This window comes from Megalops cyprinoides, chromosome 18 (assembly GCF_013368585.1).
Source record: "Megalops cyprinoides isolate fMegCyp1 chromosome 18, fMegCyp1.pri, whole genome shotgun sequence".
Taxonomy (NCBI): Eukaryota; Metazoa; Chordata; class Actinopteri; order Elopiformes; family Megalopidae; genus Megalops; species Megalops cyprinoides.
This window is the reverse complement of record NC_050600.1, coordinates 23510425-23534077: the sequence shown is the minus strand read 5'-3', so window position 1 is coordinate 23534077 and position 23653 is coordinate 23510425. Positions and strand designations below refer to the sequence as shown.

Here is a 23653-nt window from a genome sequence, read left to right as displayed (position 1 = left end):
TGTTCCTGTATGCTGAAACAAGAAGCCCTGTTATTTTTTTTGTGTGCGGGTCTCATGCTTTAACTAAAGTCAGAAGGTTGTGGGTTCTGGCCCCAGGAGTGATAGACCAAAGACATGACAAAGGGGACTCTCTCTTTGGATCTTAGCATTTCAGATAGTTTGTGATCATCATCCCGCAATGGACTGAGTCTCTGTGATTCCTCTATGTAACACAAACCAACACAAGTGTGTGAGCTGTGCAATTTACCCTTCAGAAGTTAGAATAAAGTGTGCCATGTATATATGAGAGGAATCAGTATGACACATATGAATGGGTAGATGAAGGATTTGAATGAGGACCTCCCGGGCCGTCCAGCACACTGCCTGTCTCCTCAGTGGCTCTCACTACACTCTGCGCTCCTCTCAGCGGATTTCAGCATGCCCCTTTGTGATGATGTAACGGGATGCAATCCAAGAAGGAACGCGCCACATCCATGGGTGACTGAGGCCTCGTGGGTGGCGCTGAGGTATAGCATGGGAATTTTCAGCAGCTATCACTGGCAACTACCATAACAATGTATATATTGTTGAGTCATGAATATATGCACCGCTTAATGTAACCTTCTCTGGTCCTTTACTAAGCTGACCGCACTGAAACGTAGCAGTCTTCAGATTAACATGTGCTGGTTCAGACAAGAGGCCTATCAGCAGTTCAGACCTCCGTCAATTCCATAGTCCACCACACTCTCTCACCTGTAACCACTGGTATTAATGGAAGAACACACCTAGCTCTGGTTCTGCATGGTATTTGTCTCTGGTGTAAAAAAGGTACATACTGTACAAGAAGTGGAAACAATAAAGTACTGGCTTGCAGTGAGCTGCAGTGCACTTATTGCAGATTTGTGACCACATCTGTGAGGTGTTTTTATTGTACGCTGGTGACCAAACCTGCAACATGCAGTGCTCTTGTAGTGGATGAGGGGCCAAATCTGTGAGGTGCTGTGATATCATTGCATAGCAGTGCTCTGCAGTTCCCATTGTATCGTTCACTGTCCTGTACTTATTAAATAGAATTCATATTCAGACAACAAGAATAGTATTGAATGGTATAGTGCAGTATGGTGGAGCAAATCATTATTTAATAAAGAATGGTCAATACAGTCCACTATAGCATGTTGTAAACCGGTGTGGTGTGCAGTTCTGTGTTATGGTGTAACATAGTATAATTATGAGAACTCATATCTGGACTGTAGGCCTACACCATATATTTAGGCAATCCAGTTAAGCCTATAAAAACTCAGCCTTCTCCAGTGCTTTCCACTTTACCCAGAAATCTGATATTGATCCGGGTTAGGTCTAGACGCATGACCCCAAGTGACAGTAACAAAGTCGCACCATATGGCCAGTCTAAGTCACGGCGATGAAGAAGGAAGGACAGACTCATGGCCTTCTCATAACAATTCAATTCAGCTAACAAATGGAAACCTTCATGGGGAAACATCACCTGGCTCCATTTGGGGTTTGTATCGAACCAGCAGGGGTTTCTGAACCCAGGAAAATGAAAGCTAATGGAGAACCAAACGATTAAAGGTCCCGAAGAATTCCTCTTAAGGATCATCACAGCAAAGTTGAAATTGTGTTAGGAAAGACTTGAAAGAGAAGTCGTTGTAGTGCGCAGTTGTCGATCCAGAGATTAAAGAGTCTAGCCACTTGGGTTGCCAGATAATACTTTGATTTAATCAGCTAGGCTGAGTTGGGGGGTAGGGTAAGGGAGGGGGGGGTTTGACAGTGAATGTCAGGTGTGATTCACTCTGTGGGAGTACACTCCAACGCGGGGCTACTCAACCCCCGGCCCGCAGAAGGCTGCAGTGTCTGCAGGCTTAATTTCCAGTCAGGGGCTCTCGACTGCCTGATTCAAATAATCACTGTCTTGATTGAACCAATTTAGCATCCCTCCCCAGTTAGTGGTTCAGAGAGGTGAGAAAAAACTGCTGCACTCTAATGATCGGTAGGGTTTCAGGCTTGGTGAGTCAGTGCACTCAAAGTGCCTGTGGAGGACTGTGTGGAGCCTCTTCCTCCTACATAAGTAGATACCGCGTTGGTTTGCATACTGCGGCAACGAGTCTTCAGCGGAGAGAGGAGCCAGACAAGCCATGGGCTCTTGCACCGTAGCCACAGGCAAGGAGAGAGTACACACCGGTCTCCACACCAGAGGTGAGGGGTCACTGGTTAAGACTTTCCAGCAGTGACTATGGGCGGGTGACATGACCTTAACTGTAAGCCCAGTTAATCACCAGCAAGATTTGAGAGGCAGCAGATTCCCTTGCTTATAGGTGAGCGCATGCCAGTCAGGATGATAGTGATAATTAAAGACTATAGTATTAAAGTGATACCAGAGGACTGCTAAAAGTTCTTCTGTCTGATATTAGGAGTGCCCAGTTGCTCTTTGAAGTCATCAATCCTCTGAACTGAAATTACCCTAGCTGGTTCTAATGAGATTACGGTTTGTACATGTGGTGAATTAGTTCTCATTTGAAACCTGCAGCCTTCTTGGACCAGTATTGAAGGGTGGCGTTAAATTTCAGTACATTGTCCTTAATTATGCAATAAGAAAGTTCTTGGGACATCATCTGTCAGTTGCACTCAGCCTATCAGAATGAAGGTGGTATATGATTGAATAGTTGATGTTCTCTGGGTTTCACAGTCATGTCAATGCATCTCTCTCTCTCTCTCTCTCTCTCTCTCTCTCTCTCTCTCTCTCTCTCTCTCTTCTTCATTCACAGTATAGCTAATGAAGGTAGGGCCAGGGTCAAACAGCTGCTTCTCACTGGAGTTTAACGTCCACATCCATTATGCTTGATTGTGCTTGGAGTAATGCAGCATGATGAAGCCACATTGGTGCCACATCACACCATATTTTCATGTGCCATACTCACAACCCGAGAAAAGAAAAAAAGATCTTTGGAGGAAGTGTCATTTGTACTCTTTCACTGTCACTGTGAGGAGCACAGTTCAGTACACAAAGAAGAACATCGCGTCAGCCATGTGCCTCCTCAGGCAAGGTTTGGGGAATGTGAATATTATATATTCATGGTTTGTTTTTGACCACTCATCCAATCAGGTTGAGAGAGAGAAAGCCACAATGGGTTTAGCTGAGGGACGTGAGTGCAACGTGAGGGAAGCATTAGCAACGATGCCGGGGAAGAGCTGTGTTTGGAAACCTGTTTCCCGGGATGACAGCGGGACCCGTTCTGCTCTGAAGGCCCTCGACCCCTTTCCAAGAGAGGCACCGCTCCGACACAGCTGTGTTGGGCCACACTGCACCCGATATTTCCTTCGACGGTAACAAGGCTTTTGAGGGCAGAGTGGCAAGGGGGAGGAGGCCGTCCGTACCATATGTCGTGGAAGGACAATCGGCCGGCTTGAGGCACGGGCGGGGGGTGAGAGTGTTCCTCGGCATGGGATTTTTATGCTCACAGCAATATGGCAGCTGCAGAGGAAGCTACTCATCCAGTGCATTCAGATGCGGAGGATTATGGGAGCGGCAGCTGGCCCCGATCAAAATGGATTGCTTCGTAAATCAAACTAGTCACGCTCTCAGTTGTACTCCTTTTAGTTACAATGTGCTTGTAATGTAATTACTGTATTTAACCGCATCTGCGCCACAGTTACAGCGCCTGGCCTCCTAATAGCTGTTGGCAAGGCACTTTGTGGAATTATGCACAGAGCCACTCCTCACAACGGACCCTCAACATCGCTTGGTTCCCCTCTGAATGCTCTCTGAGCCATCCAAACAGAAGGCGGAAGGCGGGTGCAAATGCAATCTCTTGTTGCATGCCGCATTCTTGAGCACTGAGGCATTGCGACATCATGGCTCCATCCTTCTGCAACCAACCTGCAGCCCCCCCCCCCCCCCCCCCCCCGTCTCTGCAGCTAATCAGCTCGTCTCTGAGGCCGTCCTCTCTCTGATTCAGGCTCGGTCCCTCCCCGCGCTTTAAAAGCAAAAAAGATTGCGGGTTAATCTCGGCCGCCGAACTCCCTCGCTGACGCCCACGCGGGTGCCACAGCGGCGGTTTGTGGCGGATACGCGGGCGGACACATAGGTGAGCGCAGTGCCGGTGGACTGGCGGTGGGCAGACGCTGCCTCCTTTGTTCGGCTGCGAGAGGTTTTTTCGTCCTCGAAGCGCCGAAGCTTCCAGATTCCGACGGCCTCAGACATGATGTAACGATAACGAAGGCAGCAGCTCGAATTTTACCTCACAGCGGCCCGCGCCGGGGGGATGCTCGCTCCATCTTTAGAAATGACCAGACAAAAGTGCATCAAGAAAGGAGTGCAAACAAAGGATGGAGCAATCAAAGCTGAACACTGAGAGAAAAGGACGAGAAAGACGGAGCCACTGTTTGCTTTGGGACATGCAGTGTGGATAAATTGAAATCATAATTAATCAAATATTGGTGTCATCAAGTCATGCTGATGAATAATAGAAATGTTAGTTACTGGCATAATTGTGTATGTCACTGTGTATCATTTGGCGATCTTGCCATCTTTTGATGGTCTGCAGGGCTTGCCTCATGAGCAGGCAAGGAAGGACACCTCAAGTAAAATGTCCTGTTGGTTACCAGGCACACCAGCCAGTTGTATAACAGCTCTCTCAGTGTCACAGCTTATCCTTTGATATCATTCACTGCTGATTACAGCATTTCACTCATTCTAAACAACAGGCTATATGTGGAATCGGTATTTTAAATAACAGACATATATACAGATCAGTGTCAACAGAGAAAAGGAGTTTTCAGACAAACTGTCTCTAGCGAATGGATTTAGTTTTCAAACATAGCTTTCCTTTTTTGGAAACACATTTATTCATAATCAAACAATTTCTATTCATAGTAATCCATCAGTACCCTGTTTTTTTCAAGGATAACTTTTAAATTAGGTTGCCTGATACAAAAATAAACCATTTGAAGCATGTACCACTGGTTGCTGTGGGCAACGAGACAGCTGTTAATGTCAAAGCTTGTATTAACATATGTTTCCAGCTTTGGTGAATAGCATATGCTTCGCAACTTCTCATATAAAAGTTTGATTTAGTTTAAATGTTTAATGGACAGAAACGGAAAGTTTCATTTCAAACAAAATGGAGGTTTGTCAGTTCTGTCTGCTCAACTTCAAGGCAACCTACCCTTTATATGAAAAATTGCAGATGGACAGACATTGTAAAGCTTGCAGTGACCTGCCTAAACCTTCCCCCCTCAGAATAAACAAGATGTTTATTTTTCATTAGCTCTCTCTGTATCTTTCCATCAGTGTGCCATGTTTAGAGTAAGCTGTCATCAATCGCTGATGCAGAGTGTCAGAATGAATCTCTTTGACTGTGCTTCTTGTCTGCACCTTGTAAGAACACAGGGTTTGATTGCACCTGCTGGAAAATGTAGAAGTTAATGCCATGAAGTTTGTACGATACAAATGCGAAGGGTCTTTCCCCCAACCGTCTCTGTGCTGGACAAGAATTATACCTCTCCAGTGGTGTTGGTTTCACATTACATACATAGCTATCACAGGCTTGCTCTAAATTATTATTGATCATGTGCCAGGTGGTCCTGTCTTAATCTTGACTTAGCTCACTGAAATGTCAAAACCAGCCGCGGGCTGCTGTCAGCATTAGCCTCTCACTTGGGGACTGAGGGCACGAGTTGAAGGCGGTGGCAAAATCTCAAAGCTCTCCACGCGAAATAAACCATCAGGTGAAATATTCCTTCTTTGTACGCTTTTTTTCCCCCCCGTCTCTCTCCCCGGAGATCCGAGTCCAGCGACGTGCCATTGTGTCGAGCTCATGCGGGAAGCAGAGATGAAAAGAGCAACACCAGGAGGGGAAGTTTGAAACAGTGCCATGAAGCAGGCTGAGTTTCTCTAATGCTCCCTAATTGTGATTTAAGCCAGTTCTCCCCGCATAACTCATACCTTTCTATAATTATGGAGTAAGTGAACACTAACAGTATAAAGAAAGGGCAGGAAGGTAGAATGCAAAGTGCTCTTCACTGGAGGTGGGGTGATATTAGCATTGCCTTGTGGGTAAGTATGATGGTGCCAGCCGATGCACTGCGCATAAAATGATCTGAAGATGAAAATGTACAAAATCAAATAACTTACTTTAAAAACCAGGCACACAACACATGAACCAGGATTGCTACAGCCACAGCAAACTGCTCAGCTCCCTAGGAGGCCCAGCACACCTGTTGTAAGTGTTGCTGATTAAAGCAGGTGTGGCTCGTTAACCAAGAGCTAGCTGGCCAGACTGTTACAGTCACAGGCAAAGACAAGCTGTTTGCAATGAAGGTGCAATGAATGGAAAAAGATCTACTATTGTTAATGTAGAACAAGGTGCTGGACAACAAAGGATCCTTACCATAAATTTACACAAACATTTAACAGTTAACAACACAATTAAACACTAACAGACAATTCTCTCAGTTTTTGGGGGCCACATGAAGGCTCTCTTTCACAGTAAGTCAAGGGTTATTAACTTTAATTTTCTAGTTATGTCTCCTCTCCACTCTGCCCAGTGCTGAGACTCAAGGCACTCAAAGTAAAAACAACGGTTCATCACATAATTTTTAAAGACAGAGATCTGGATTCAATCAATATCTGTCCATAACTTTCACTCCAGAGTAAATTTAAATTATTTTATTTCTTCAAATGTTAATACAGTTTAGAAGGTATGGCCAAATTTAATGAAGACAATTGTGTGTATTGAAATCACTTTCCTTGTCTTGTCGGTCAAATTTATGGATGCTGATTGAATCTGGGCCAAAGTGTCACTAAGTTCTCATGTCAGTCTTTGGACACTAAATTCTTGGTCACTAAGTTTGTCACTAAATTCTTATTTCATTGTGTTTTTCTTGACTTAAAATTGAAAATAAAATATCAGAGCAGCTTGTCCGGAAACATTCATTCATTGAAGAAAATAATTTATGATAAAGCAACTCAAAAGAAAACAAATCTTGCACTGGGAGATTTTTTTTTTATGTTTGCACTGTAGTCACTAGTATTGGTAGTTTATAAAACAGCAGTGATTGACTTGGCTCAGATCTTGGCCCCGTGTGATTCGAGCAGTCTGACGTTCAGGCTGTGAGATAATAGAATAGCATCACTTCTCATTTTATTGGCGAGAGAGCTGTCAGGTTCACTCTGCAAAGGTTTGTAAAGAGATGGTGCTCGACGTGTTGCGGCGTGCCTTGGGGAATGAGCCCACCTCGTGATGGATGATACAAACGGTGTGCATTCATTTTTAATCCTCTGTTTTTGTTTGTTTCCGTCTCAGCCGTGGCAAAAGGAAATAGATCAAACCTAATCGCGGTACCTCCAACAGCGAGAGGATACCTTCCTGCTCTCCCCCGAGGAAAACCAAAATGGACAGTCGGAGACAGAATAGTGTAATGAACAGCATGGCAAAAAATAATTAACATTCTCACTTAACATAAGATTTAACAGGGGGAGTGGAGTGTGGGAGAAGGAGGAGTAGGAGAGAGGGAGGAGGGGGTATCCTCAAAGGAGAGAGTAGAGGAGGAAGGAGGTGGAACAAGGGGGGAGGAGAGTTGGCACCCCTGAGGAGAAGACAGGGGAGGAGTAGGGTAAAAGAGGAGGAGGAGAGAGGGAGGAGAGGGGCATGGAAAAAGCAGTGGAGTTCAACCCACATCTCAATCACTAATCCAGGCCGCTGAGTCTCCTCGCCTCCTGGTGTCAGGCTTCAGCGGATAAACCAACTGCAGCCACGTGACTGACAGCCAGCGACCAGCCAATCAAACCTCAGATCTCGAAGCTGAGCGCTTGCCGCTGTCTGGGACGAGCCGGGCCTCGGAGCCTGTCCTTGTGCCGTGACCGTTACGTGTTACAGTGAGGTCATGGTAGAGGCCAGAAAAACAGTGGAAAAACAGCCAGGTGATTTATACCTGCTGAAAGATGGCCTCACTGTCACCCAGCAGCACGGCAGCCAGCGGGACCAGACGAGCGCAGATAATTAACGCAGACTGTTTGGGCAGACAGCCCCTTTGAGGAGGGCGGGGTGGGGGTGTGGAGAGGCGGGGGGTTGGGTGGGGTGTGCTGTGTAGTAGGTGTGGAACAGGCCAGGTGTCTGGCTGACTCCTCTCTGTTGATAACCCAGGTAGGGGGGATTCTTAGCGTGGGAAGGGCGCAAAAGCACCTGAACGCATTTTGGGTGACCACTGGCTGTGAACGGCTGTCCATCTGGCATCTCGCCCTACTGCGTCAGATTGCCCTGCTATTCTGTATGCTTTTACCTGTAAATATGTGCATTCGTGCAGTTACTACACCCTCATTTTCACATACCCGTGCAGCTTATTCAGTGTTTGCGCCAACTGCGCCTCCCTCATTAACTCCTAATGCCATTAGGTACACCTTATGTGATGCAAGATGGAAAGCTGGAGCCAGATCCACAGGAAGCTCAGATGCCAGGGATGTTATTAAAAGCACACTGAGGAACAGAGCTTTTTTCGCCAGGCACAACGGCTGAGAATCTGGCTGTCATATATCCTCTCTTGCAAAGATAGCAAGCCACTGTTTCACACTGTTGTGTGAGAATGAAAGGGTCAATATTTAGCTTTGTTACGACCATTCTCACTTCACCCCCATCCCTCGGGGTACATGCCCAGGCCCTGATCCACAACACCATTAATGAGTGCACTAATGAGTGCAATCAGACTCTGTAAACCCCTCTCAGACAGTCAGACACAATGAGCTAAACCTAATACCCTCAGGCTAAGGGGTAGTATTATGTCCCCCTTCCATCATTTGCAAATGGTTGAAATTCCCATGGTTCACTCCTCTCCTTCCGTCTCCAGGACTACACCATCACCATGTACTTCCAGCAGCGTCTTCAATGACATCTGTAACAGCAAGGATGAAACTGAAACTGAGAACAGAGAGGGAGTGAAATCAGTGGGGGGGAGGAATCGCTCTTTCAGCATTGTCCTTTTGAGATGGATGACAAAAGCGCGCTTGCTGTTTCGCCTCAAGACAGAGACAACAGGGTGGAGCTGGGGTCGGAGTGGGGGGTTGGTGGTTTGTTGCCCAGCAGTCGTCCTTCAGTTAGAGGATGTTAGACAAACTGTGGAAGAAAGCCAACTGAAATGTACACAATGTAGTGAGCTCTATGTCTCAGGGGGATTCTCTGTGTCCAACAATATAACAATATACAATATAAGTGCAGCATTCTAACCTGTCGATGGTAATAGCAGATAGGATGCTGAGCAGATATTGAGATATCAAATATTGTTCAGGTATTTGTTAAATATAACAAAGGGATCTCGCTGCTGTTTTTGGCAGCCATGTTACGTTTTTTTTTTTTAATTGAGCTGCTGTTTTGTAAGCTGTCCATAGCGCTGTGCTGCAAGTGTTTGTCTCGTACCACCATCATTAGCCTGTGGCTTTTCAGGACGCCTTCATCTCCGGATCCTTCCTCTTCCTCTCTCCTCAGTCATCCACTTGTTGAGGAGGTCGCCCCGAGAACTGGGAAACATGGGAAGATTTGATAGCCTCCTCCGGCTGGTCATTTCCCATTCTCATGGTGATGGAGACCATTCTGCCCTCTGCTCTGAAGTCTAACATGACATTGGGAGGGTTTAGGTTTTAAACTTTACAGTTTGGCTTGAGAACAGACTAATTGGAATGTTCATTCCCTTGTATGTGAGGTGAGGTTCACAACAGATAGAATGCCTTCATTTGTCTTATGAATGAATGGAGTTTGACTGTGAGATGGAGAAGATATATGACTACCCTCTAAAGTGGCGCAAAGGAGTTTTTAATAAATTTAATGTAAAAATGATCTATGTAAGTGTGAAATAACATGAGTTAGCTTATCATCTTTATAACATCAGACAGACATCATAAAAACCTCTTGGTCTTTTCATTACACAACACTGCTCTGATTAATTCTTTTGTTTGCTGGTTTGTTGTGGGGATTAGGGGGTTAAAACTTTGTCGCCTGCCAAAAAAAAGTCACTCAAAATTCAGCACGCGCTTCGCCAATACCGGTCATCTGAAAATTAATAAGCAGTCATCCCAGAGATGATCAAACACTCACTGCCTCTGCAGCACTGTGCCGCATTGAGTTCTACTTAATGAAGTCCCCGAAGCTTTGCTGCCCTCTGAGACTTCGAGCAAGGCAGGCTTTAAACCCCCCCATTACATTCATAAATAATGATTTCCCCCATGCCGGGAAGCCACGACCAGATCCTTGCCTTTATCGGCGAGAGCGTCGCTGTCGGTGGACTTCGTCGAGTCGCTCGGCCACCTTGTGCCTTGTTTCTCAGCTGTCATTTTGCACAGTGCGCCCAGCTCCGGGTCGTCTATCTCCGCCTGAGCTATCAGGAAACTGCAAAAAAGGAGGGAATGAAAATGTTGACTTGTTAAGTGTGTCAGCCTTAAATGTCGTAAGCTTCCACAGAGATTCAAAAAGTGTGCATTCAAGCTGGTGGCAAAAAAAAAGCCTATCAGTATTCTTTCACATCAGTAAAACGATATGTTGCTCTGTTTCCTGTGTTGTAGAAGAGAAAAATCTATCTGAACCGGGCAAATGAATAAACAAAGAAGTGGAAATGGGCTCTGTGTGACATTTCATAAGTTTCTGTTCTTTGCCTTCAGGAGACAGGAGAATTCCTCCAAGTTATTTGTTTTTCAACTTCCTTCAATGTCACTGTATATAGAGATGCCAACTTGGGGGAAAAACAAAAGTTCTGTAGCTTACAGTTTTTCATTTACTTGACATTTGGCCACTAATGAATCAGTTTGACAAAGCTGAAAATAGAAGGAAAGAGCTTCAAATACAATATTTGGTGGATCCATCTGTCTTACACATTATTACTGAGAGCCAGTAATCCTAATATCACAGCCTAAAAATAATAATCAAAATGGCATTGCTGGAAAGCATCAAAGAATTTCTATGCGCACACTTAGGAACCCCGCTATTGTCTGTGGTTTTGCTTTGTAAGGGGAGTAAAATAGGGGAAGAAATGGCCTGTTACCTGAGAGTGATGGATGATGCTATCTCAACATAAAAAAAAAAACCCTTAATGGACTAATCAAAGATCCCTTATACGGTGGTGATCAGGGTCCCATGTGGTACATGGACAATTAAACTCAGTGTCTTCCCTGGGCCTTCACTCCCTCCGCCTCACATGGGGAGAGAGGCTGAAAGCATGGCCTGACATGGTGGCCACCGGGTCTTTCACCAGCGGTGGGCTCCTCGCCACTCACGTTCCCAGCATGGATGGATGAGGGGAGTACTAAATTGGTGATGTATGCACCAATTTAGTACCTGCTTTGAGAAATCCTCCATTGGAGATACGCCCATTTGGAGGCACGACCCCGTTGGCAATCCTTTTCCATGAAGTTTCCATAAATGACAGCGCACATTGACTTCCATTATCCGTGCCAATAAAATTAATTCAAAAAGTACTTTACTTTTTTATTTATGGAGTCATTCCAAAGCATCCTACATAGCTTACATTTTTACACATTATCTATTAATTTATGCTAAAGCAATTTAGGGAAAGTGCCTCATATAAGTTACCGCCAGTGACCCACCTGGGAACTGAATTTGCATCCCTCGGGGTACATGCCCAGGCCCTGATCCACAACACCATTAATGAGTGCACTAATGAGTGCAATCAGACTCTGTAAACCCCTCTCAGACAGTCAGACACAATGAGCTAAACCTAATACCCTCAGGCTAAGGGGTAGTATTATGTCCCCCTTCCATCATTTGCAAATGGTTGAAATTCCCATGGTTCACTCCTCTCCTTCCGTCTCCAGGACTACACCATCACCATGTACTTCCAGCAGTCATGGAGGGACAAGCGACTCTCCTACACGGGCATCCCGCTCAACCTCACCCTGGACAACCGGGTGGCCGACCAGCTCTGGGTCCCCGACACCTACTTCATCAACGACAAGAAGTCCTTTGTGCACGGCGTGACGGTCAAGAACCGCATGATCCGGCTGCACCCGGACGGCACCGTGCTGTACGGACTCAGGTGAGATTACCCCCCTCCTTGTTTCCTTCATTCCCTCCCTCCCTCCCTCCCTCCCTCCCTCCATCAGTCAAGATGCCTCTTCTCTGCCTCTCTGAAGTGAAACGAAGATTACTTGGCCAATGCCTCAATCACTCTTGCGAACTGAAATGTCATCCGTGATGTGAACTAGTCATGACAATAATCTGATGTTTTCAATGTCCTTTCCAGCCCAGTTGGAATGGCTTCCGTGACACCAAGAACTTTTAAATATGTGCCAAAATGGGATGCTTGACTTAAGTTTAACTTCAAAATCTCATTAGGAATTTTCTCCTTTTTGACTGTCACCAATCTTGACATTTTTTAACATTCACCAGCCCTAGCAGGTGAAATCACCAAATCACTTCTCTCAAATCTCTCTCTAATGAGGTTATGTAGTGCTAGTGTAACAGTCAAATTAACTGGACCACATTTAGTCCTTCATGAATGATCACAGTGCTCAAACTGACATCAGAAACATTGAATCGATATTCAGGATATATATTCAAAATACCAACAGTGACAATCATTGATATACTTTATGAGATACAAATTTCTGTATGTTTTGACATTACAATACGTAAACCTTGTGTTTTGCATTTCATATTTTGAGGGACATCATGGAGATTTTGGAAATATGTTTCTACAGCATCTCAGCTGGTGGTCCACTGTCCATCTTTTCAACAGCAAGTATGCTGCGTTTCCCGGGAAACATGTATTAGCAACAAGCCAGTTGATCCACAGTAATCACTGTTATCAGAGTCCATGACAGCATGGGTCCATGGGTGGACCTAGGGGCCGGAGCAAAGCTCAAAACAGGTGAGAGGAACACATCGGTGAGAGGAATCGCATTCTGTTTCCCCATGTAGCTGGGTTTACACACGGCTGTCCCACAGCAGGGGATTCTCTGTCAAGGAGAGGTGGATCTGAACAAAATGAGGCCCTGGTAGACCTGCCCGCACAAAATGCATGGCGCTCTCCCTAAAGAGGGATGCGTTTCAGTGTGTCACGGGGCTGCTTGTGAACAGCAGGTTAAATCAAGCGCCCATGTATAACATTAACCCACTTAATTGCTCACCAGGGACCGCGGCAATCAAGCCGCCTCCAGTGGACCTCTGTTTAGGCGCGGTGGACGGCCCTTGGTACGTGGGGGGGCTTGTCAAACCGTTAAACGGGCTTCCTCCACCGCCCAACAGGAAAGCATGGGGCCAAATTAAGCTCCCGCCTCTGGAATTTCCTTTCTATCTCCACCAAGGAGGGTAGGTCTGTTCGTGTTTTCGATGAGACCGCGCCGGTTCCCACGGCACTGAGGGTGAAGCCGAACAGCCGAATCAGATCGGGAAGCCTGCACAGGGATTCAACATTGCATCCTACTCTTCTCGTACTGTCAAACCCGCTCATGCAGCATTCAGATGCTACAACTATTGTACACGCTCCTTCCACTCCAGAGTTGCTGTACTAAGGCACTGTGGGTGTCAAACTCAATTACCATAGGGGCCTACGTATTCCAGTTCATATTACAACCAACTGATCCAACTTAATCAGTCATCAGTCCAAATTAGTCGATGGACAGCATATGAGCACACCTATGCATTTCCCATAAGGCAGCTGAAGTAAAATGTTTTCTCGCCTGATTTCTAGTTATCAAGGCTTTTTATAAAACCTCCTATTTGTTTCAAGAGCACTGTGCCAGACCTCTGCTGATTTTGTGCTGCTAAAGAAAAACTGCCAAGACCCCCCAGACACCAAATAAAATAAACTGTTTCAGCTTTACATACCATACAAAGCTCCCATGCTCATAATGAATATACCTACCCCTAATGAGTAATACTAAGTAATACTAATTTTCCTCAAGTAAATGGTAGATATTATAGAGAAGACAGGCTTGTGATAATATCACAATTTTTTTTTTTTAACGTTGTGATATAAAACGTAACATTTAATCCTTGACAAAATCATTGACAGTCCTAGTAATTTGAACATGTAGACAAAATTGGTGGTTTTGCATCAACTGATTTTTTTGCTGATAAGAGTGGTAAGCGATTATTTTTCACCAGAATGATCAGCAGTGATATGTAGGTCATATCCCTAGCAGTGAGGAACACCTGTAACGATTCCAGCAGTGAAGCACCAAGCAATCTGTACCAGTAGTGGCAGCAGATGCGATGAAACTGTTACCTGATTGTCAGACTGATTTTTTTTATGGCCCAGAATGCATTGCAACAGAGTTTCAAAATGACCTCCTCATCCCGGATGGATTGAGCATACCTTATTTGGGTTTTTGACATTGGCTTGAAGGGCATCGTTCCGATTGCTACCTCTCAAAGACGCTCCAAGGGCTTCCACAGCCTCCAGTGGTGACCCTTTCAGAAGATTGCAAGCACTTGTTACTCTAATACATTTACTATCATTTCTCCAATGTCCAATTCACTCTTGTGCTATTTGAGATAATTGCAGCCAGAAGGGCAACACAGGGAAATTCCCTTTGTTTAATGTACCTTCTGATTTTTTATTGTTCAGTTCAGTTGACATTCTTGATTTTCTTTATTATTTTGCTTTTGATTATTGACTTAAATAAATTTGCTTAAATGAAGCAATGGTAATGTGCATTATCATTCCCAGGAATTCAGCAGTGTGTAGGACAGCCAGCCACAACCAATGAGGGAAGTGGTGGCTGTTGAAGGCAGATGCGTGCGTTTGCGTCTTTGGAAGTAATGATGTTAAAATCTGCCTATCAATTAACTCCAGTCTGACTCCATTTTACGCCAACCTACATTTTAGTTCCCCAATTCCCAATTCTACTTCTGCATCCCAGGAATTCTTAGTTCGCTTTGGCTTGTAGGTGATCAGGCTACATAATCCACAACGTAGGATACCGTACCAGCACATTTAATATAACTCGCTGCCATGTTATGCTCTAAATCATAGAATATACGTTAGGCGGCCCACCTAGGGACTGCAAACTCGTCAGAATAGTGCAATACTTAAGACTGACTATGAGCGTAAGTATCAATGGGTTTCGAGCGGTACAGCTAGAACATACGGAAAAACCTCGCGTCCTGCTACGTGCTTCGTTAGAAATGGCTAACTGAAAAATCACAAACAAAGGTTAAGGCTAATATCTTTATTAATCCAAATTGTCCCAATTAAAAGTATCCCAATCAGTTAAAGTTTAAGATTACAACAGGTCGTATGGTAGAGTGCAAATGATGGCAAATATACACAGCCTACCTATGCAGAGTCACGTGGCTATACGCTTGGTGTGCAGGAGTCCGTGCTAACGGTGCTCCCTATACGGAGTCACATGGCTATATGCTTGGTGCGCAGGAGTCCGTGCTGACGGAGCTCCCTGAGTGCAGAAATCTATCCCTTTATATACCCGAACCTCAAGGAGTTGGTCAGCACATGAGGTGGGGTCATGGACAGAGCCCCAATAGGTTTTGTCCTTATCTGGCTATTGATTGGTGCCAGTGTTTATTCTTGTCCCATTATTTGTTCATTCTTTTAGCTTGCTGAGCAAATTTTCAGACTAAGGGATAGGAGACCCTCTACTGTTATAGAACTATCACCCCTTTGCTACTCGCATTGTATGGATCAAAATGAGACCAAGCAAGACATGTTTACCTTGAAACAAGCAGAATGTACAGACATAATAGTTGATAGTTGCAGGTTGGGATTTCACCACTGGTCAGGAGGAAGAGTCCCTGAGGGATTTGGGATCATCAAGATCCCGTGCCCTCTGACTCTCCCTACCCCCCTGGTGACCCATGCTGTCATATAGTTCCTTGGTGTGGAGGAGCGGGGACACATTCCTCAGCCAGGTGGTTTGTCATTTATGGCCCAAGAATGCTTACTTGAGCAACAGTCCCTTATTTGGTGTGCCACAGTCCGTATGTTGTCAGGCATCTCCCATTCCCTCCTTACAAGTGCAATTAGGAAACCCTAGCTAACATACATCACCCTTACCACAGTCGAATGAAGCCAGATTGTTCCGCCACTGTGGTCTGTAGGTGGATGACATGGCTCAAGTTAAATCGGGCCATAAGGCTGAGCCTGCATTCAAAACCACTGGGACGAATCCCTCTTTTTTGCTTCCTAATTGAAATGTGTTGCAGTTCAAATTGACCAATTTGCAGATATTATGGAATTAATACTCCAGACTTGTCTACTATGTCATAGAATATAATTGCTTAATCCATTTTAATCACCAGCCTTTTAGTATGAGTCATTATTAATTCTAAGACATCTTTACCCTTGAGGGTTTGCGTATGTGTAAGGTCAAAGGTTAATATTTTGTACATAGAGGATCTTGACACAGTACCCCCTCTCCTGGCATCCTTGTCCTCAGATGAATTTCCATCCATCGTGCACTTTCGCTTTAGCTGCTGTGTACAGTATGATAACCACTTCAAATGAGGCCAAGGTTTTCAGTTTCCATTAATCCACTTAGGCCTAGTCTGTAGCTGCAGTGTGGCGGTGGCCTCTGAATCACACTGTTCATATGAGGTTTATTTTATATTATTTTTAATGCACGGTAACACACGACGAACGAGAGGAACTCATACAAAGGTGTGGATTATGGCAGTGCTCGTTTGTGACACCGAACGGCTCATCGTTCTATTAGCGCCTGCTTCCTGTTTGCGAACCTGACGGTGTGAACGCATTAACTTCCATCGCTCCCACTATCCCTGCAAAGGCAGTGCTCTCTGAAGCCATAACATGCTGTCAATGCCCGTCAGGGGCGGTGCTTTCCAGATTTCGCCCGCAGGCAGGGAAATTAGCTTGCAGGATGGATGTGGCACTGTCTAACGCAGCCGGTGATCGACACTGTAGACTGCAATGCCCCCCCATGTCAACATGGAAAGGCTCACAATGAAATCAGTTAATTTCTCTGTCCAATGTCCATTTCCGCGTCTCGAAGGCTATCATTGTGATGCTAAACAGCAGCGATGCTCACAGTGTGTCCGCGCCTTCCGAGCACCTGCGCTGTTAGCGCCCGCCACTTCCAGGTAAATTCAATTATTTTTCCCTCAGTTCACGCCTCTGCCCCATTTCATGTTGCATCAATCAGGCATCGCACTATTTTGAAATATAAAAGGGGTGACTTACTCCGGTGACGGCTTAGCGCGGCGTCGGCGAGGGAGAGGTGAGTTCGGGGCTTGCCGTAACAAATAGAAGAACAAATGAATTCCACATGAATGTGGAACTGAAACAAAAGACCAGAGCAGTAAGTGTGGGATTGTTGCTGGGCTGGGACAATAGAATATGCATGCGGTGGAGGAAAACAAAGCACATCTATTATTTTACATGATGGGGGACAAGACAGTAGCATTGTGTTTAGTGAAGCTCCCCTCTCTTAGATTTAAGTAAGAAGTGTCCATCATTCCATTATAAGAGTAACTTTCACGTCTTCCATTTACTCAGCTTGATAGCTACTGATGCCAAGAGGGTTAAAGATTGGTCTTGCAGCTACTAGACTACAAGCACTGTTCCTTACCACAACTCCACACACCATGCCACACTGCTGCTACCTGTCAGCAAAGCTATGGAGAGACCACAAACATTCCAGGCAGCACTTAACAGCCTCTTCAGAACAGCATCCAACTACATTGAAATGCAGAATCCATCTCACTTCCTTCTTGACTGACATCTGGATAATTGTTGCTTGCAGACTGTTACATATTCTGCCTGGAAAAACAGTTTAATCAATCAGTCATGGTCAATGTTCAGTGTTCTCTTGTCTTTCTTGACGTATGGAATTTTGTATATGTTGTTGTGTATAAAATGTGTGTGTGTGTGTGTGTGTGTGAGAGAGAGAGAGAGAGAGAGAGAGAGAGAGAGAGAGAGAGTATGTGCATTCAAAGTAGCATAAGTGTGTGGGCATTTATAAGGTCTACACTGTAAGTGCAGGAATATTGGCAGTTTGCTGTTTCATTGCAGTTATGCCATAATAAGAACAACCCACATACATAGTCCTGGATTCCCACCCACTGGAAGTATACTTCTTCAAGATCCTTCACCCAGCATAATGTCCACTTGGAGCCTGGAGCCTGCCATGCTGTGTTAATATACACAAGAAGAAAAGGATATCTGAGGAATAAAGCACCTCTTTAACCCAGTGGACAGGCCATTTCTCTGTGGCTCATCTCAGGTTTCTCAGTGTCAGTTTGAAAGTCGGGGGCTGTGGGGCTCGGTGAACGCTCCAGTTTCAGGTGGAGGTGGAAACGGGGTGTCGGAGCTCTTTCTGCTCCCCGCTATGAAAAGGGCCATTCACGGTACTCTTAACAATCAGCCTTGGAGGCAATTAATAATCCAACGGCAGCATACTTGCCATCTCCTTCTTGAATCTCTCCTTCAGTACTTTGCGTTCCGTCCCGCAACACGGACAGCTGGGGCTTGTGTGTGGGTGAGATTTCACAAGGAGTTACCATGGGGATGTGTGAGCTGGATAGCGAGAAGAGCTGTTCCCTCAGTTCACACCTGCAGGGAAGAACTGGATGTGCAGAGCTGGATTCGAAAGTTGTTTCGATTTCTTTAAGCATGGAAAACAATCACTAAACACGTGAAAAAAATGTAACAGATCGAAAAAAGCTAAGACCTTTGAGACACCATCGGCAACAGAAAAGTCTCCAGGCAAAATATTGTGTGGGTCGTGCTTGTTCATGAGAGCAACTGCCAAGTCTCCCAGCTACTTCAAAGTTATCATTTCCAAGTTTAGGTGTGCACAGAAATGCATGCTGGTGACTTGCTGTCCAAGATGGAGGGCAGTGGCTGCGATTCAGTGATCATTACTTGTAATTGTAATTGTACTTATAATTGTTTTAATAGGAAGGTGGATGGCATGTCAATTGGACCTCTTGCCCATAAATTATTCATAGTTTGCATACAGAAAGAAAAAAGGAGAGTTAAGTTCATTCAATACGCATACAATTTATGTTTTGAAAACTGTAACTCAACATTTGAGAAATATTTGACATGTTTGGTAAAATCTAACTTTCTCACCCTTGTTCAAGTGTCTGATCATATGCTGCCTAGCAACAAGATTATCAAGCGACATGTTGCCAGGACACAATTTTGGTTTGGTTGGAATTGAAGAAAAAGGGATGCTGATGGCAGCCTCATTTGAGCATCCTTTTGGAAAATATGTGTGGCTTCATAGCTGTCAAAGGACTATGGTCCAGCATGGCTCTCCAGTCTCTGCCAGGGCCTCGCATCTCTGTAATCCATAATTGAGGAGTTTCTCGCTGTGTCCCGTTATTGATTACCCTGTCTTTCAGGACGACATGCTTTAGCCTTCAAAAATTGGCAGGTAGTGTGATACTTTAGCACGTGTGCTGCCTGCAGGAATTGACAAGTACCCTCGAATTACCTTTGGTTGCCAGGCGCGCTGTTTTCGGCCACTGCTGTGAAAATAAGAAGGTTTCTCCCACTAAATGCCTGGCCATAGCAATTGGGTGGATCCCTGTCAAATCCACATGAGAGAAATAATCGGCATCCATATTATTTGATGAATGAAGCCTTCCTTTTCCTCGTGCTTTTTAACTTGTGTGTGTGTGTGTGTGTGTGTGTGTGTGTGTGTGTGTACAGGTATGTGAGAGAGAATGAGAGAGAGATGCAATAATAATAATCATGCACTGGGACAAATCATAGCAACTTTTAGATCCTGCAAACCATTTGTACACCTGTTGCAATGTTTAAAACACATCAGTGGTGTTCCTTGAGACCTAAGATTTACAATAATATCAGAACACCAGAGATCGGCTTAGCCAGCAGCCGTACCGCAGAACACATCTGCAGGCAGGCACCACAAGTGAACCAACCTCGCCAGGCACCTGTCTGCATCTCCCTCATCCGTGGAGCGCAAGGAAACCTCACAGTCGCACTGTTCTTCGGAGTGGCTGAGCTCGACCCGGGAGGCCACGGAAGAAGCGCACCACCTTATTTCATTTCAACACGCGTCCCCCCTCGGCTTCGGGGGTGACAAAATCAATAGCCAACGCTGCATGAGAATCTGGAAGACATGACGCTTAAATTAGTTTCTCAAACTTAAGGACAAAGCAGCACCAAGATTAGATTGAATGACCCCCCCCCCCCCCCCGGCCCCCAACCGCCACCCTGGTTTGCGCTCAGATCACACCTGTAACCCACTGTAAGTCAGTGCAGAGCTATAAAAAAGGTAAGCTGATTAAAATTCCTCCCCCATCCCCGTGAGAGGGACCGAAATAACCGTCGTTTGACGCTGACATTTTCGGGAGTTTTAATCTCTTTTTCTCGCTCGCTTTGCGCTGCCTTGCGCTGAGATTGAGTCTTTATACTTGGCTCAGTACTCGTTCGCCTCTGATTGAAGCTTCAGTGCCCCCAGTATTTATTTATACCCTTGATTAAATAGGAACAAAAACATGAATGAATGTACTGGATCTTTTTTTCTGTTTTAAGAAATTTAAAAATGCCATACTTTAATCTTAATAGGATTGCAAAGGGAAATGGTTCCCAAATAATTAATTTCATTCCATAAAAACACAAAACCTATAAATATGGAGAGCACTGTATAATAATTTATGCAAACCACACAGATATGTTTGGCTATACCTGTACTTAGGCAAGCTGAAAGTAGTTTCCAAATGTAAAGTTCCCTAATTGGGAAGTGAAATTTCTCTCGCTGTGATACTGAGCTGGTCGTGCAGTGGTGAAATAAATCACACTTGAAACCGTGAAACATCTGCACACCTCTCAGGGAGAGAAATTCAAAACCATTACAGGGAAAACGTTTCTAATTTTAGTTTTAATTTTATGCATACACCATCCATGTTCATCTTGACCTCAGGTGTACAGAGGGGAATGACATTAATTAAGGCATACAGACATGTCCTTCTGTTTTCACCAGTTCTGTTCTTTTTGTCTTATCTATTATTCATCATCTTTGCTCTCCATTTCTCCCTTCCCTCCCAGATGCACTCCATGTTTCTAAAAACACCTACTACCGCCGTGGGAACTGCCGAGAGGAGGCTGATTAATATTCATGAAAGTGATTAATATTCATGAGGGTGTTTTTTTCCCCCCTCCTCTTCTTCCACTCCCCATTCAGGGGACAGCCACGCCCCCCCGGAGGACATCCGAGATCACACGGACGGGCTAAATTAACGAGCGCGGCCTTCCTGAGCCCCAGCGACGCGTTGATAAGGGAGACAGTTGCACTGGTTAATTGGAGTAATTAAGACCCTGATGTTGCGAGTCCTAATTTGGTTCCTCAGATGGAGAGTCCGGCAACCCCGTTTGCTCAGCCGAGACGGCTCAGGCTGCTTCCCTGGAAACTGAGCAGGCACAAACTGAGGGGGAAAAAAAAACCTGCGGAAACGCATTTATGATATGATAAACAGATATTTATGAGTTCGGCACATTACTGCGGTGGGGCGTTGAATGATTCGGTGACTTTTAGTCTTCTGGCAGCCATTGGGAGGTATATTTTTGGTAGCGCTTGATATTCTGGCAGAAGGTAGAGTCACTTTGTTGTCCCTTTGGGCGCCCATGCGCTTAATTTTGGGGTGAAAAATGAACACCATTAGGACAGTCTGTGGGTACAGGCTGTTTGTGTGTGTCAGTGTGTGTCTGCGGTTGTGTGTCTATGAATATGTGCTTGAGCACAGCACATGTGTGTATGTACATTCCTGAATTCGTTTTTGGTTGATAAATCTTAATTTTTTCAAGTTTGCAGAAAATTTGATTTAGCAGCAATGAGCCTTGAGAAACAAACCTAAATTCTTATGAAATATGTATCAAGGTTAACCATAACCATTTTAATCTGAAAAAAATATGTTGACTGGCATTATAGTACAAAAACAACACAACTGTAACGTCATACAGGAGTGTATAGGTGGAGCACCACAATGATGTTAACATGCTTTCACTGGGTACTAGTACAGTGGGGCAGGGTGTTAATGAAGCTCGCTAATAGCAGCAGATGCTACTTTCTGCCTTCAACCTGACAAGATGAACCATTATGAATGGACAAGCTACCCCTGCTGCTACAAACTCTCCCCCTCACAGAACTATGACGATCAACCTCAGCACGAGCCGATCCATTTGGCTACCTTTAGTATGACAGATGAAACTGCCCTGTAGCTACTATAACTCCTACTATAACTTACACATGGTGGCATATAGAGCTATAAATACATTTTGCAGTCTGATAGAGTCTTTGTGGTGAATTTTACATTTGAATTCGTAAAAACCATTCTTTACGTTTTCATTTTTAAGCTCGTGTAGCCCTAATTCTTGGGAATATCGTGGGCTTTTACTATGCTTGACCCTTCGGAGGACAGGGTTACAAACAAGGAGGGTTACAAGAGGAAGTAAAGCTCCTTCTGTGCTCTTTATTTCTCCACAGCACGGCAGGTACAGAAGCATACATTCGCTCACAATCTCCCTCTAATCAGGCTCTAAAAAAACCCTCACACTGCTAGTCCTCTAACCAACTAGATCTGTCCCCTATATGGGTCCATAAGGAAATGAGTCTTATATTATTAACAACACAAGTCACTATGAAATAACAAATTACATGAAATTTTTGGCTACACTCGCAATGCTGTAGCTGGGACCTGGATGAACTTGGTTTTAACCATAGCATTGCTCCTGATGCTGGGTACACAGGTGTTTCACATGGCACAGAGAGTGGGCACAAGATAGACACATGATTTGCCAGTGACAGGACAATCAGCATGCAGAGCAGGATCAACGTACAGTACAGCTGAATATTTACTGAGACACTTAAGGATTAAGTACTTCGCCAAAGGGTACAGTAGCTATGGGGATTGAACCAGCAACCTCTTGGTTATGAGCCTTGGTCCTTACCACTATGCTACACTGCCAAGAAAAGTCCCTACAAGTTTGTGTGAGTGTATGCGTGAGCATGAATTTGTGTACATGCGCATTCATCTTTTCCATTTTTTTCAATATTTATACAGAATTATTCTTTGTTTGAAGGGGCGGGAAAAGGTATTCTTTAGATAACATAGGGAAAGTAGCATAAAGCAAAACATACACAAGCTGATCACAGGCGGAGCACTCAGAACATGCAAAATGAGCAGGAGAATGTTACATATTCAGTGTAGAGAAAGAAAGTCTAGTGTTCTAAGTTTTGTGGCTAAATGTATTCATTATCAGTTGGTTTATGGTGTCCTCTGTCTCGGGTTTGTGATGCTGTGTGAAAACTTGTCCATACAAAGACACGCTTCTCTCAGAATCAACAGTGGTAACAGCTAACAGCTGAGTATCATTTAACCTTCCATGACAGACTAACAAAAATTTTTCAGATTCGTCCGAGAATTCTTACAAAGACATTATCATTTTAATCTGTGGATTTTGTCGACTGTTCATATTTAGAGATCTCATCAAAACCAGGAATAAAACTTATCAGGAGGGTTTCTCTATCAAAACCGCAAATTTGTTTCTGGTCAGAAATCCCGATAGCCCTACGATGTTGGTGAGCTAGTTGATTGGTGGGCTGGTCTTCATTTTCATTTGATCAGGGTTCTAATATGCCCCGAGCATTTCTGCAAACTGTATTGAATGTTTGAACAGATGGGCGGTTTATTATTCTCTCAGCAGCGCA

General features: G+C 44.6%; 1 protein-coding gene across 1 annotated transcript in view; it reads left to right on the top strand.

The window, feature by feature from the left end:
- The window catches only part of LOC118793227 (gamma-aminobutyric acid receptor subunit beta-1-like), a 51720-nt gene that overhangs the window by 10139 nt on the left and 17928 nt on the right, over window positions 1-23653 (top strand). The window contains exon 4 of the mRNA XM_036551294.1: window positions 11810-12030. Within this exon, the coding sequence (XP_036407187.1) occupies window positions 11810-12030 (221 nt within the window). The remainder of the gene's footprint in view (window positions 1-11809; window positions 12031-23653) is intronic.